General features: G+C 39.6%; 1 protein-coding gene across 1 annotated transcript in view; it reads left to right on the forward strand.

Annotated features, from left to right (window-relative positions):
- Window positions 1-13584, forward strand: part of MED13 (mediator complex subunit 13) — a 49077-nt gene that overhangs the window by 12282 nt on the left and 23211 nt on the right. Inside the window, exons 4-6 of the mRNA XM_072353451.1 lie at window positions 11028-11173; window positions 12240-12437; window positions 13331-13525. Coding sequence (XP_072209552.1) covers window positions 11028-11173; window positions 12240-12437; window positions 13331-13525 — 539 coding nt within the window. The remainder of the gene's footprint in view (window positions 1-11027; window positions 11174-12239; window positions 12438-13330; window positions 13526-13584) is intronic.

The raw sequence follows: 13584 nt of genomic DNA on the forward strand, positions 1-13584 counted from the left end.
ATTAAAATAGCCGCATTTGTTTAATTTGGAAACTGATTCTTTTTTTTAAGGAGCTCAGAAGGTCAGCATGCTTGATGAGAGTAACTGAAGGAATTGTGAGCTTACCCACCACACCACTTCACCATGAGTAGTTCAGAACTACTGGAAAAATAGGGGGGAAAAATAAGACAGATCTGCATAAAATGATTTTAATGCTGAGAAATCTGGGTTTTCTACCAGATATCTCAACCACTTGATATTCTGAGTAGTGGTTTGTATGAAATAAACCACTAAAGGGGGGGGGAGTAATTAACAGATGTACATAGTTCTGGCATATTTTGCTCATCCCTTCTACGAATGTCTTTAATTTTGTTAGGTTATTCAGAAGTATCTGCTAAGTCCTCTGTTGGTCCAACAGATGCACTTAACATAGAAATCATAACGCTATTTTTGAAGCTATGTTTTTCTTTTGCGTTTTCTCCATCTTTCTAGTAGTAAGAGCAGCAATTCATAAATTCATAGCACTGATTTCAAAAGCATGTCATACTCACTTCTTGGTGTGGAAAGAGTAGAGTCCTTTTTCAGAAGGCTGCTTTTTTCTTATATGCATGTATTTCCCTTTGGAACATCAGTGCTCCTCCTGTATGGAGGTGGTCGTGGATGAATGTGGCAGGTATTACACCTGTCATGGAGAATAAAGCATTTCTATTCAGGAAGGTTGTAATTGCTTCCCTATATTGTTTGTGTGCATTAAATGCCTATCTTGTTATTAAGAATGAAAAAAAAAAAAAAGTTACCTTGTGATGATGTTGGTATTACTTTATTCCTCCCTTCGGTCCTAGATAATATGAAATAATGGGAGAAATACAGGAGAAAGGGCACATACCCAAGGTGAGGGAGGATTTTCCTTCCTCTATAGAGTCAGTGAATGAACATTGCTTTGCTTCATTTCAGCCCTTGTTGCTGTTATCTCTAGTGGCTGCTTTCATCCTCTGTGCTTTGTGTTCTGTGGGGCTGTGCTTTGCATTGACTTTCAGAAACCCTGAGTATAGAATCAGTGTGCCTATATAATTTAGAGATGCCTATTATCCTGGGTATGAAATCTGCTACCAATCTGCTTCAGATCAGAGTTTATACTACTCTGCACTTTGGGATATGGCTAGTTACTATGTAGATTGGATTTCTGTGTGATATAGCTACAGATTTAGATAAGGTTTGTTGTTCTTGTAGACAATCTCAAAAGACTTTGATTAGAGACTGAATAGTTGATGCTCTTGACTGTGAAGGTAACTGACTAACCTCAGAGCTGGTTGTGTAGAACTCTAATCCTACTTGTTCACTTTCTTTCTCTTTGAGGCATGTACAGATAGAGCTCTTTTTTTGTGTATGTGTGATTGTTCCCACCTGAATTTGGGGGTTTTGTTACCCAGTGTCCCAACTATGAAGATCAGTGCTGTGTTTTCCTGTCTGTGGCAGTGCAGTTAGGAGCTGAAGGACTCTGGGCAGTGCGGTGCAGCAGGGCAGGAGGCTGTGACTTAGAGGTGGTGGTGGGATGAAAAATAAGATGTTTCTGGTAAAGCAAAAAAGTCAAATGTTTGCATTGCGGGGTCACACGCTGCACACTAACTGGGCTGCAAGGCAGTTGCCATGACCTGCTCTTCCCTTCCCCCTCCCCCTGCTTCACCCCAGCCTAAAGCCAGCACTGGGAAATTGGATCTGCCAGTGCAAGTCACGATTGCCATGCCTTAGGAAACTGTTGGAAGCTTTTGAGCACATTGGTTCCACTGCTGTTTATAGAGACAGGGGAATGGAGTGGCTAACTCCATCAAGTGGGTGCGTGTATGGTGATTGTTTTTTGGTTTTTCTTTCTTTTTTTATTTGTTGTGGCTCTTAGTATGTAAGGAAGGGATTTCCAGAACGTTCAGGAATGGGTGGTGGGAGTTACAAGGATAACAGTAGGATGAAAGACTGAAGTGAAGATTTTGTTAATAGCCCTACTTGTAACCAAATGGGGAAGAACTGCTGCAGTGTTTGTCACATCCTTCTTCAATAACTTATTGAGCTTTTGTAATCTATCTTTAAGGTGACCACATATTAAATTACAAAGCTTGAGAAATAAACACGTCTTTCTCTTTTCTCCTTTCCCACCTGTTGTGTTGTTACTGTCACGTTCAGAAATAGCTGTATATGTTTTATTCAAAACTCCACACTTTAAGAATATGAGACAGGGATTGTGATCTGCCACATCCAGCTCTGCCTTTTCTGGTTGGACTGCTGAAATACCAGCCTTTGGACGAGGCTTTTCCTCCTGCCAGCTGGATGATAAAATAGTGGCATATACCTAGCATAAATATTATTAGCAAACTTGTCAGAGTAAATGCTATTCTAGGCAAAATTCCTTAATGAAGATTAAATCTGACACTCCTACTGGAAAGTATGAAGGGCCTACATGGAGTGCATCTGCTGAAGTTTATTAGGTAATAAGTAAAACTTGCTAAATTTTAACATAATTGGAACGCTGGTAAGCAAGCAATTGAGCAATACTGATTTGGTGGGATTCCTTTTAAATAGTAAATGAGTTGAACTGTTGACGTGGAAAGGGGAAAAAGAAAACCCTACAAACACAACACTCCCACCACTTGGAAAAACATAAGCGATAAGCTTATCATAGCTTACAAAATAAAACTTGCTGCACAAGTTTCACAAGTTGTGCTGTTCGACCTTAGCCTGGGTGCAGGATTATATAATGCAAGTAACTTCAAGGGAAACGACTACTGAGAAATATTCTGTATGTGTTTGCCTGTATTTTGTGTGTGTACACGTGTCTATATACACACAGACTTTTTTCCTCTGCCTTATCTTACCAGGAGGAAAAGGTAAAACCAGCCATAGTGGACATCTTTCATAAGTGTGTTGGCAATTGTGCAGTCCCAAATGCCCATGGTTTGTGTATGGGAGCAGTTTTTTAATTGGGACATAGCGAGCGCTGCCTTCTTCAGGAGTGTTGATAATGTAACAGCAGTTACTCAAAGCAATTGGCCATTGTCTGTTTGGTCTTTGCTGCCCTTAGGACAAAGGGAATGCTATGTTTCAGCCCAGGTTCCTGCCACATTCCCTTCTTTGGTGTCTTTCCTGTTTTCCATGGGGAATTCTTTCAGTAGCCATGAAATAGTTTTTCTTGCTTCCTCTAGGAGGATGCTTCAAATTACTATCAATAATAATTCTTTTCAGGAGCAGGATGAGGAGATTTCTGAGTGCTAAAGCTCAAATCTTGTTCGTACTTGAGAATTAACTGTACAAGTATAACCTGTACTCATGGGTTTTACCTTTATTTCTATATATTTAACTTGAAACCTTAATACCTGAAATGAAGTGGCTCTTCTTTGTTAGCGTTTTCTGCCATCTTTTAAGTCTGCTCAACTCTTTTTGCTGTGTAAATTTCCTCCCTATGTTAATCTTTAAGTCAAACAAAGTCAACATTTTTCTTTACAACAGCTCTAATGAGGCTGTTCTGGCATCGTGTACCGGCAGGAGAGCAGGTGATGTTTTTCCTTTTACTGTAGACAGCTGGAATTGAGAGCTGCTGTAAGTAGGACAGTGCAGGATAAACAGCAGGAGCTGAGAGCATTGATCACATGATTGTCTCTTTGGAATATTGGGTTGCTACAGAGACTACAAGCAGACAAATTTAGCACTTTACATCAGAAAGCAGTTTTCTCTTATTTGGCTTAAGTTGCAATGCTAGTTTGGCTCATCAGGAAAAACTGGTAGCGATATGGCTCTCTGTTTTTAGCTTTCAACAATAAATTCCTATTTATTTGCTCACCGAGCAATAAGGTAATGCAAAAACCATACAGATGCACCAGATTTTGTTAAACGAGAATTTTATAACTCTTTTCGGTTTTCAGCTTGGAACAATCTGCCTTAACAAGATGGTTTCTAAGTGTTTCACAATGGGGCTGAGTGATCCACTGAAAACTGTTGCTTTGAAATAGTGTAAAGTCTGATTGTTACCAGTTTTCCAAATAAATTCTGGGCTCTTTATAGCACATACACGTTTCTTTGTGGAAGCACAAGTTTAGGTATCTGAGATTTGCATTGTGAATAACGCAAGGATGCGAAAATCTAAGGTAACAGCTTTGTTGGTCTCATCTGAGTTCTGAAGCTGCATTCTGAAAGAACCAGCTTTGCTTCTATGATTGTTAGTGTAGAAAAATAAGATTTTTGTTTCAACCCTTTTTATAGGGGTGAAGCTCAGCTCATTAATAATGGAATGAATAACTAAATGTAGAAGTCTTTAAGGCGGCTGTGACTTATTGTGTAACGAGCTACTACATTTGTATTTGTTGTAGATTACACAGCTGGGTTATGGAATAAACAAATTGATCCATCTTAACTTCTAGCTAACATCAAAATGTCCTTAGCAATGTGAAAAATGTTTTGGAGAGCCTTTGACAGTAGTCTTTAATGATGTGCTTTGAACTGGAAGTTTTTCTGCTTAGCTATTAGCTGTGGTTTTTTTTGCTCTGTGTTATCATCAAAATCAGCTTTCTGCTGTATTTACCTTCATGACCATGGGGAGTTATTTGGAGGCGCTTAGAAAGATGTGTGCTGTGCCATCTTTGTGTCAGTAGCTAGAGAAGCATCTGTGTTTTGAGATACTATTACTTCATGTTAAGAAACAGAATATGTAACTTGCTAGAAAAGTGTAGATGTGCATTTGTTTAGAGTTCTTTGAGCTTTCACATTGAGGATATTAGTGCCATTGTGTGTGCTTGAAGTGCAGACCCTGTGATAGGGGCTGATGCAAACCCTGATGTTACGGGGAAACTTGTAGCCAAGGGCAAGAAAGGCATGTTTGTGAACTTGATTAATGATGATTCCAGCTCTTACATAGCAGCACGACTTTCTGTGATAATGAGTACGTATGTTAGCATGTTCTTCCTAGAGAACCAGGAGCCTTATCCTCTGTGTCCTTCACCCCCCAGCACTTCAACAAGCAAAAACAACACCCCAGAATAAGACGACAACAACAAAAACAAGGAAAGCTTGTAGAGTGTTCTGTAATTGAGATAGGCAGGTACACAGACTTAAGGGTTTTTTCTTCCATTTCTTAAATTGTAAGACAGCAAAAACCCACAACCACCACATATTTTTCATGTCTTTTTTTATAACGCTGCTTTAATAGAACGCTCTAATTTTAGTATTTTAGTTACATTCATGTTTTGCTTATTACAGCAAATGCATATTTAATTTCCTGTTCCTTTCTAGTCTGAATGAAGGTTTTGGAGTCTCCTAATTCAGGATTATGGCATAGTGAGCAGGAATTGAAGACTTCACACTTAAAATAGCTGTGAAGGTGTGAATGTGGCAGCATGGGAAGCTGCTCTGCATCAGTGCATTACGGGTTTGTGGCTATTCCTGGAAGATGGATATAGTCCCCAGGAACTATTTTGAGCAAGCACTTACAAAGGCAGGGTGGTAGGTGGGTTGTGTTGAGGGAGTAGCTCCTGTTGTGTTCAGTGAGCCCAGACACACTCAGGTGGCTCAGCAGCTTTGCTCCTTCCCCACAATGAAAAGCCTGAAGGGCTGCCTGATGGATAACAGAACATAAAGCAGAGATCAGAGTACAGCGGTAGTGCAGGTTGAGCATGTGCTCAGGTACGTAATTCCTCCAGACTTGCTCGTTGGCAGTTGTTTTGTTTTCTGTTCTACCCTTGTTGCTGCCGTGTTGTTTTTCAACCAAGTTACAAAGGGGGGGGAAAAACTCAAACAACAACAAACTAACCTAAAAGCCCCAAGAAAAACAGACAATGGGCTATCCAAAAACTGGATAACTGAATACGGAAGGATTTTCTTTCAGAAACAACCTATTTAGTTATTTAATTCGCTATAGAAAGCAACTGTAACCTTTTAAAAATAACTTTTTGATACTGAGGTTTATTTAAATAACACACCGCACGTGATGAGGAATAACTGTTGGGAGATGCTTTCATTCAGGCAGATGAAATGCATTGGTTGGGAGTTCCCTGGGCAGTTGCTGCTGTGTACCATTGTCAGGCAGTCACAGTGCAATGATTCGTGGTCAAAGCAGCCCGAAGTTTCAGATTGTTGGCCATTACATACTGATTTTTAGCAAACATAACAGAAACAGTGAAGCATATTAATCGGATATTAACTCTATCTGGTGTGTTTGTGCTCCTGAATGAACTGTTCTTCCCAATTGAAAAGTAATTGTGTAAGTCATTAGTTCTGGGAGAGTAATTTTAGCTTTATGGTATCCATTTTCCTCATCTACAAAATGGGAATAGAAAAACACATTGTGAGAATATGGTAGGTATTTTGGTAGGCTGGCAGCCCTCTGGTGTGATGAGCTATTTGGTTCAGCTCCGAAGTAATAGAGAAAGGCGACCCAGGAGGAAGAGTGGTGGTAGTTATAAAACAAAAGCATTCATGCTTTCAGTGGAAACGTTTGGATGCTTTCTTGAATTTACCATCAAATGTGCTGTAGCTTGTTTGGTTTTTTTAGTTGGAGACTTCCTGGTTGCTTTTGATGTTGTTGCAGCCTCCTTGCCTTTCAGCCATAGCGCAGTGCTGACCTGATGTAATCCACTCAAGTGTGGATTAGGGAAGTTCTGCTGCAGCTGATGTGCATGAAGCGTTTTGAGGATGCATAACCATAGCAGTACTAACATGGAGGGGAAAAAAAACAGACCAAGTGTCTCTTTATCAAGGAGATACATTCATATTTGCTAATGGAGATGCAGAAATGTTGTGTATATGTACTTCTTTTACGTGCTTTCCCCTCTTTTCCTTTCACTTCTCTTACAAAGGTAGAAATGGAAAATTATTGAAATTGCCCATATGAATTCCAGTTGCTTTTCACATCATCTTCCATCTCTGAAGGATTTTATTTTTCTCATTCATCAGGAATGCTCGTTCTGGTGACTTTTCACATTTCAGTGACCTGTTGCCAATATTGAAACTTGGATGATAACTATTAATGCTTCCCTGAAATTAACTTGGTGTTCAGGGTTGGGCAAGATGATGGGATATTTGGGCAGAATTAGGGTTTTGTTTTTAGGACTTTATTTAAAATTCTGTGCACTGCTCTTACATATGCACACGTGGCACTGCATGATCATAGTGTAAAACTAACAGAAAGCAAGTGGACTATGAATAGGAACTTTAAGACAAGCTTCTGGTGCTGGGAAGGGACATCTGTTTACGAGGGTGGATAGTGATGGGACAAGGGGGAATGGTTTTAAACTAAGACAGGATGTTTAGGTTAGAGATTAGGAGAAAGTTTTTCATACAGAAGGTGGTGATGCACTGGAACAGGTTGCCCTGAGAGGCTGTGGATGCCCCATCCCTGGAGGCATTCAAGGCCAGGCTGGATGTGGCTCTGGGCAGCTTGGTCTGGTGGTTGGTGGCCTTGTACATGGTGGGGGGGGGGTTGAAACTAGATGATCATTGTGGTCCTTTTCAGCCCAGGCCATTCTATGATTCTATGGTCTGTCTGCACCTCAACAGCTGCCCTCTGCACATACAGCAGAAGTCCTGAGTGCTGTGGTACAGGTGTTCTTTATACTGCAATCATGAGATGCTCTGCACAGATTATCTAGTGATCTTTTGAGCTACTTTAAACAACAAACAAATCTGCAAATAGAAGCATAGGATGAACTCTGTATTGGTGGGCAGGAAACTACCAATTTTCTCACTGTTCTTGTGTACTTGACTAAATTGTAAAGGCAATTTGCCTATTTACCCTTAAGTGAAATCCTTTTTGAGCGATTAAGTGGACTTACTGAAGGGGCTGCTGTGCTTTTTTTGTTTGCTTGATTGGGATTTTTGGCTGCGATGTTTATCATTGAGAACAGGAGAGGAACTTAGAAATAGTGGGGTCTTTTTAATAGCTTTTGGAAGGGTTTGAGGAGAGTCCTCTGAAGCTGAGGTGGAGGCAGCAATGAATCTCTGGAAATGCAGAGTTGGAGAATATGCAGATGTGTTAAAAACCTTCACAAAAAGCAAGCATGCTTGGAGTATCTTGCTTAGTCTGTAAAATGGAGTAGGTAGGGACTGCTGGTAACGTAGAGCTCTGGTTCTATGTTCCCTTCCACCATTTCTCCACCCCTTTACAAAGAGCTTCAGTTTGTTTCTGACTTTATTGTTGTATTTATTGTGACTTTTTATACAAGCCCCAGTATTTCCTACGGTTTTGTAACATCATAATACTGAGGGTGTTACGTGTGAAGAAAGGGCTTCTGAGCGTGACTAGTTAGGACAAAAATTAATGCAGAGCTTGAGTACATGAAGCGTTAGTTTTACCCTTCACTTTAACCTTTAGATAAGAAGATTTGTGTTTTCAGGCGACAGCATGTGGAAATCTTTCCCTTAGCTCCTGTTCAAGGAGCATTATTTTGCTGTATTTCTCCTATGTAGCAGCGTTATTCTGTTATGCATGAAATGACATCACTGCACATGCTGAAGCAAAAATCAAAGGTGATGTGTGTACTTTTTATTTCACGTGTAGACTATTCACAAATTCTGGTTACAGATTGATGTTCAGGTTTGCAAGAATCAATTGTAACATAGCGGGTCTGCTTTCCTCCCATACAAACAGCCTGCTTGCAGCTTTCATGCTGAAGCTGTTTGAATGTTGGTGACAACAATGGCTACTGTCTAACTAATGAAATTTTGATGGAAACTTCCCACCTGCTGAATGTGGGGAGGAATTTTTTTACCATTAAAAAATTCTTGTTTTTTTTAATGTGGCTTTTGCATGATGACCTTGAATTTTTGCTTCTATTTAGGAGTAGTTTTGCAGCATAATGAATTGACATGCTTCTGTTATCATGCTGATGCTTCTCTTTGTCTTGGTTTATCTGAATTCTCTCCGATAATGGTACAGATGTCTGCCCTTTATCTGTGTAATAATGTAGAGCTAACTAGAGACGTAGCTTAATCCCATTTAAAGTGTATTTAAAGAATATGTGCTTTTATTTTTAACTCTTCCTCATGTATGCTAAGCTTCTGAATTGGTAGCTGTCACTTGGGACCAACTGCACTATCCACTATTTCAGTTTAAACCACACAGTATTTTTAAAGTAGAATTCAATTGGACAAGATCAGTCTTCAACTATTTGCATAAGGATTAAAGTTTAATGAGATTTCTATATATGAATTCAGCGGTGTTTGATAACCATGTGGATTGGCTTGAACTTGAAATCATCAAGATGATGCTGAGCTCCATCACCATAGGATTTTGTCAACTATCTTTATTGGGATTCCTGGGCAGCTTTTCATCTGTGGGGGGGATTGAAGGGGGGAGTAGGTTGTCCTGAGCTGGATTACTGAAGCAATTATGCTAAGTAGTTGTCAATGAATAGTGACAATTCATTTGTATGTCTGGATCCTGGCTCTTCTTTTTTTGTTCTTTAAAAATACAAGAAATAAAATTGCAGAGCAGGTCAGTGTTCTGCCACAGGCTTGAAAATGGTCGTGGTGCAGTCAGTGCAAACTCCCATAGAGGTTTCTGTTGGTTCACTTCATGGCCTGCAGCTTTCAGTTACTGTAATAAAAAAATATCGTGCTTCAGTTGCTCTTCCTCCTCCAACAGTCTGTCGGTTTTCTCATCCTTGAAGAGTTTTAGGTCCCTAAATTTAATTTGTTGATAGTCGAAGCTGTGTATTGTACATTGCAGTGGTATCTTGTTGCGGTGCCCAACCTGGTGGCTGCTCTTTGGGGTGGTGATCAGTAAACCAATTTATCTCTGCTGTCGTAGTCTGAACTGACTGTGCCAGTTTCAGAAATATTTTTCCCCATACAGTTTAGTCTCTTACCATCTACCTCCTGCTGGAGGAAATGCCTTGGCAATGACACTTGTGTATCTGGTAACCACGCCTGTGGAGGTTTTATTTTAATAGGGATACTTCAGTTCTTCCATGACCTGGAGACTTTTTTTATTCAATTGACAGAATCTAATTTCATTTTGGGGGCAAAAGGTGATGTTGCATTCATACAGTCTTTTTAGGGTATGGTAGTTCATGAAGTGTCTTTCCGTTTGACCTTGCAAAAATGCACTGCCATCTGCTATTTTGACTCGCTTCATTTAGTCTGTTTCCCTTGACCTGCATCTTTTCTTTTCCTGAGACTGAGCAGGTGCTTGATGCTGCCCTCCTTAAAGAGAAAGATTTATTTTCTGATCAGTAGTTTATGAAGGATTTTTTTTTAAGCTTCTCCTTGACTTTCATCCTTCTATTGCTGAAACGTTGGCCCTAATCTGATGTCCTGTATGAACAGCATCTTCTCTTAACACACGTCTTTTCCTGTGGGAATCTACTGGTCTGTCACATGCTTGAGATAACTTATAGCTAGAGAACTCAAATTGGCATGAGTGTGTGTGTATATGTATACATATATATGCATATATATATATATACACACACACACACATATATATATAAGTGATTTTTCACAAGTAACTGTATACTTAAATGTACCATTTCTGCAGCTTGCTGTGCTCTACTTTTCTTTCCTTCCCAATTTCTGCCCGCCATTTAATTAAAAGATATATAAATGTTAAAATATAAATTCTGCTGACTGAATCTGTGGCAGGAGGACTAGATACGACCTCATTAAAATTAATGAATGTTCAGAAATACGTTTGCAGCTTTTAGATAAATACACTATACAAATACTGCCGGAGTTTACTTTTAATTGATTTGCAAAAAGCACAGTTTAAATTTCTTCCAGAAATCAAAATATGAAGTCTCAATCTAAAGAGACTGAAAACTGAACATCTCCTGTTTGATCAATCTTCCTGATTGATCTTTTGTTTTTATCTTTAAACTGAAATACTTTGTAAGTACTTCAAGGAATGTGTATTGTGCATTTCCTTGTTAATTCAGATAGAATGGATTTATTTTATTTTGTGCTAATTAAGTAAGACCTTTGGAATGAAATTTTTTCAAATCAGTAAAAAAAAAGCCTTATCAACCTACTGTTTTAAGATCTATACTTAGGGCTTGTTTTCTTTCTCTCCACAGTGAGCACCTGTCCTGTTCGTTCACCTTCTTCTTACATGGGGATAGTAATGTTTGCACCAGTGTGGAGATCAGCCAGCATCAACCTGTGTACCTGCTTAGTGAAGAGCACCTCACCCTTGCCCAGCAGTCTAACAGCCCTTTTCAAGGTAGGTTTTCCTGATCACTAAGTCTGTTGAAATAAATCAGTCCTTTGAGTTGTTCAGGATTTCTGATAGAGGCTGGGAGTGGGAGCAGGGACGTTCTATGTTGTGTGCTACTCAGATGTCTGCTGTATTGACATAGCTAGCTAGTTAAGTCATTTGGTCTCAGATCATCTGCAGGTGGATGATTTCCATATTCCCCTTATGGCATGTTGCCCAATAATATGATTTATGGCACAGTAAATTTAATTTCCAAGTACTGTCCTATCGGTGACTCGAATATCTAGCTGTTTTCAACATGCTTTATAACCCCCACGTACCTCCCTCAACTTCTATTTTAGAAGTCCATTTCTGACCTGACTTACTTAATCTATTCACTCCCCTTCTCCCTTTTTATTTGGCTCTCCCTTGCCTGTAAATTCCTTTGGTTCCACCAGCAGATGCAGGCTATGCTCTCGAAGACAAAGGAGCGATGGGGCCTGAGTCTGGTTAGTGGGCTGTTTGATCATTCCCTGTGATAGACACACTTCTGTTGGCTACAGAAATCACTTCTCCTGCATGACCACGTGCTGCCCTTGTTTATTAATGCTCATTGTCCAAACTTGCTTTCTTTGAATACAATTTAACAGCAGCTGTGCTTTCCTAATATGGACAAGACTAAACACGAAACAGATTACTTCCTTCTGTATATGTGGCATTGTTGTAACAGTACCCAGCAGAACAAAAGGATGGGGAAACACCTTAACTCTTGTCAGAATTTCAGATGGTCCTCTTTATCCCACCTGTGTATTGTGGAGTCTTCGCTGGTTGAGATCAAAACTAGATTGCTGCTTGTTCAAACAGATTAATTTGTAACTGTGGTAACTTGATTCTTACAGTACACATACATTTAACAATACATACACATTGCCTACAACTTGTGCCATGTAGTAAAATGTGATCAGGTTGCATTCTGACTTGCCAGTGGTAAGTTGTTAATTTGGTGTGGCTGAAATAACACTAATGCTGTTTTAATGGGCAAGTGTGAGTTTTGGTTAGATACAATCTGATTTATTTCTATTTATCTTTTTAGTTATCCTAAGTCCCTTTGGATTAAATGGCACGCTCACAGGGCAGTCATTCAAACTTTCTGATTCATCTACAAAAAAGCTTATTGGTGAATGGAAACAATTCTATCCTGTCACTTCAAACTTGAAGGAGGGCTCTGAGGAAAAGCAAGAAGATATGGATTGGGAGGATGATTCTTTAGCTGCTGTTGAAGTCCTTGTTGGTATGTCTTCTCATTTCCTTTTAATTACTGAAATTAACAGCTTAGGTTTGAAAACTCTGAATGCAAACGTGACCCCGTTTCATTCTTCTGTGACTTTTTGTCACCATTTTGGTCTCCTAGTTTATTCTTAGGCCTGTCTAAAATGAATGGCTACTTAAGCTGGGTTCTGCAGACCTAGTGGATGAGGTGTTTTAGCTGGCATCCTTAGGAGTGAAACTGTTGATTTTTATATTATAAACAAAACAAAACCTCCCCCTAAAACAAACAAGCCACTAGACTATCACTCTTGCCATCTGAGATGCTTCAAAAGCATGTTGTGCTGTTTCAGAATCTCTGCAAATTCAAACAGAACAGACGTGCCTTTCAGGGATTTCTTGAAAACCACATTCCTAAAGAACTTAATGTACTCAAGCAATGCATTTATCTGTCACTGTTCCTAAAGTGTGAGCTCCTGGGACACAGTAGTTTGTTTGTCTGCAGTGGGCTACTGACCTTTGGTTTGCCAACTAATGTCTCTGTAATAAGTACTACAAACTTGTATCACAGTGGTAGTTGCAGACCGTTATGTTGATGGGGATAGGAATCTTGGCAGTTTAATATTATACTTAAGTGTTTTCTTTGGTTTTCTTTATAAATAAGATAAACACAAGTAGTTGTATGCATACTACAGGGTTGCCTCCAGCTACACAAAATAACCCCTTTTTGATTCACTCACCTAAATCTTTCATATAAAATAAATCAAAGCATAAAGTAATGATGATAGCAGACTTACTTGTGCAAGGTAGGTAAATGTAAGTGCAACTGGTGAGGTGATCCTTCTGTTGGCTATCTTAAATGTAAGTTGTTGGTGAACAACTGTAAAATAGGCCTGCTTTTTTTTTTTTCCTTATTAGCTGGTGTGCGAATGGTGTATCCAGCGTGCTTCGTTCTAGTTCCCCAAACAGACATCCCTGCTCCTAGTACCGTTGGGACGTCTCACTGTTCAACTACTTGCTTGGGTGTCCACCAAGTGCCTGCTTCCACACGAGATCCTGCCATGTCCTCAGTAACTCTGACTCCTCCGACATCCCCCGAGGAAGTTCAAACAGGTACGATGCAACTAGCTTCTTGTGGACACTCTGATGGCTTCTTCTTTAAATCAAGCTTT

This window comes from Excalfactoria chinensis, chromosome 19 (genome assembly GCF_039878825.1).
Source record: "Excalfactoria chinensis isolate bCotChi1 chromosome 19, bCotChi1.hap2, whole genome shotgun sequence".
Lineage (NCBI taxonomy): Eukaryota > Metazoa > Chordata > Aves > Galliformes > Phasianidae > Excalfactoria > Excalfactoria chinensis.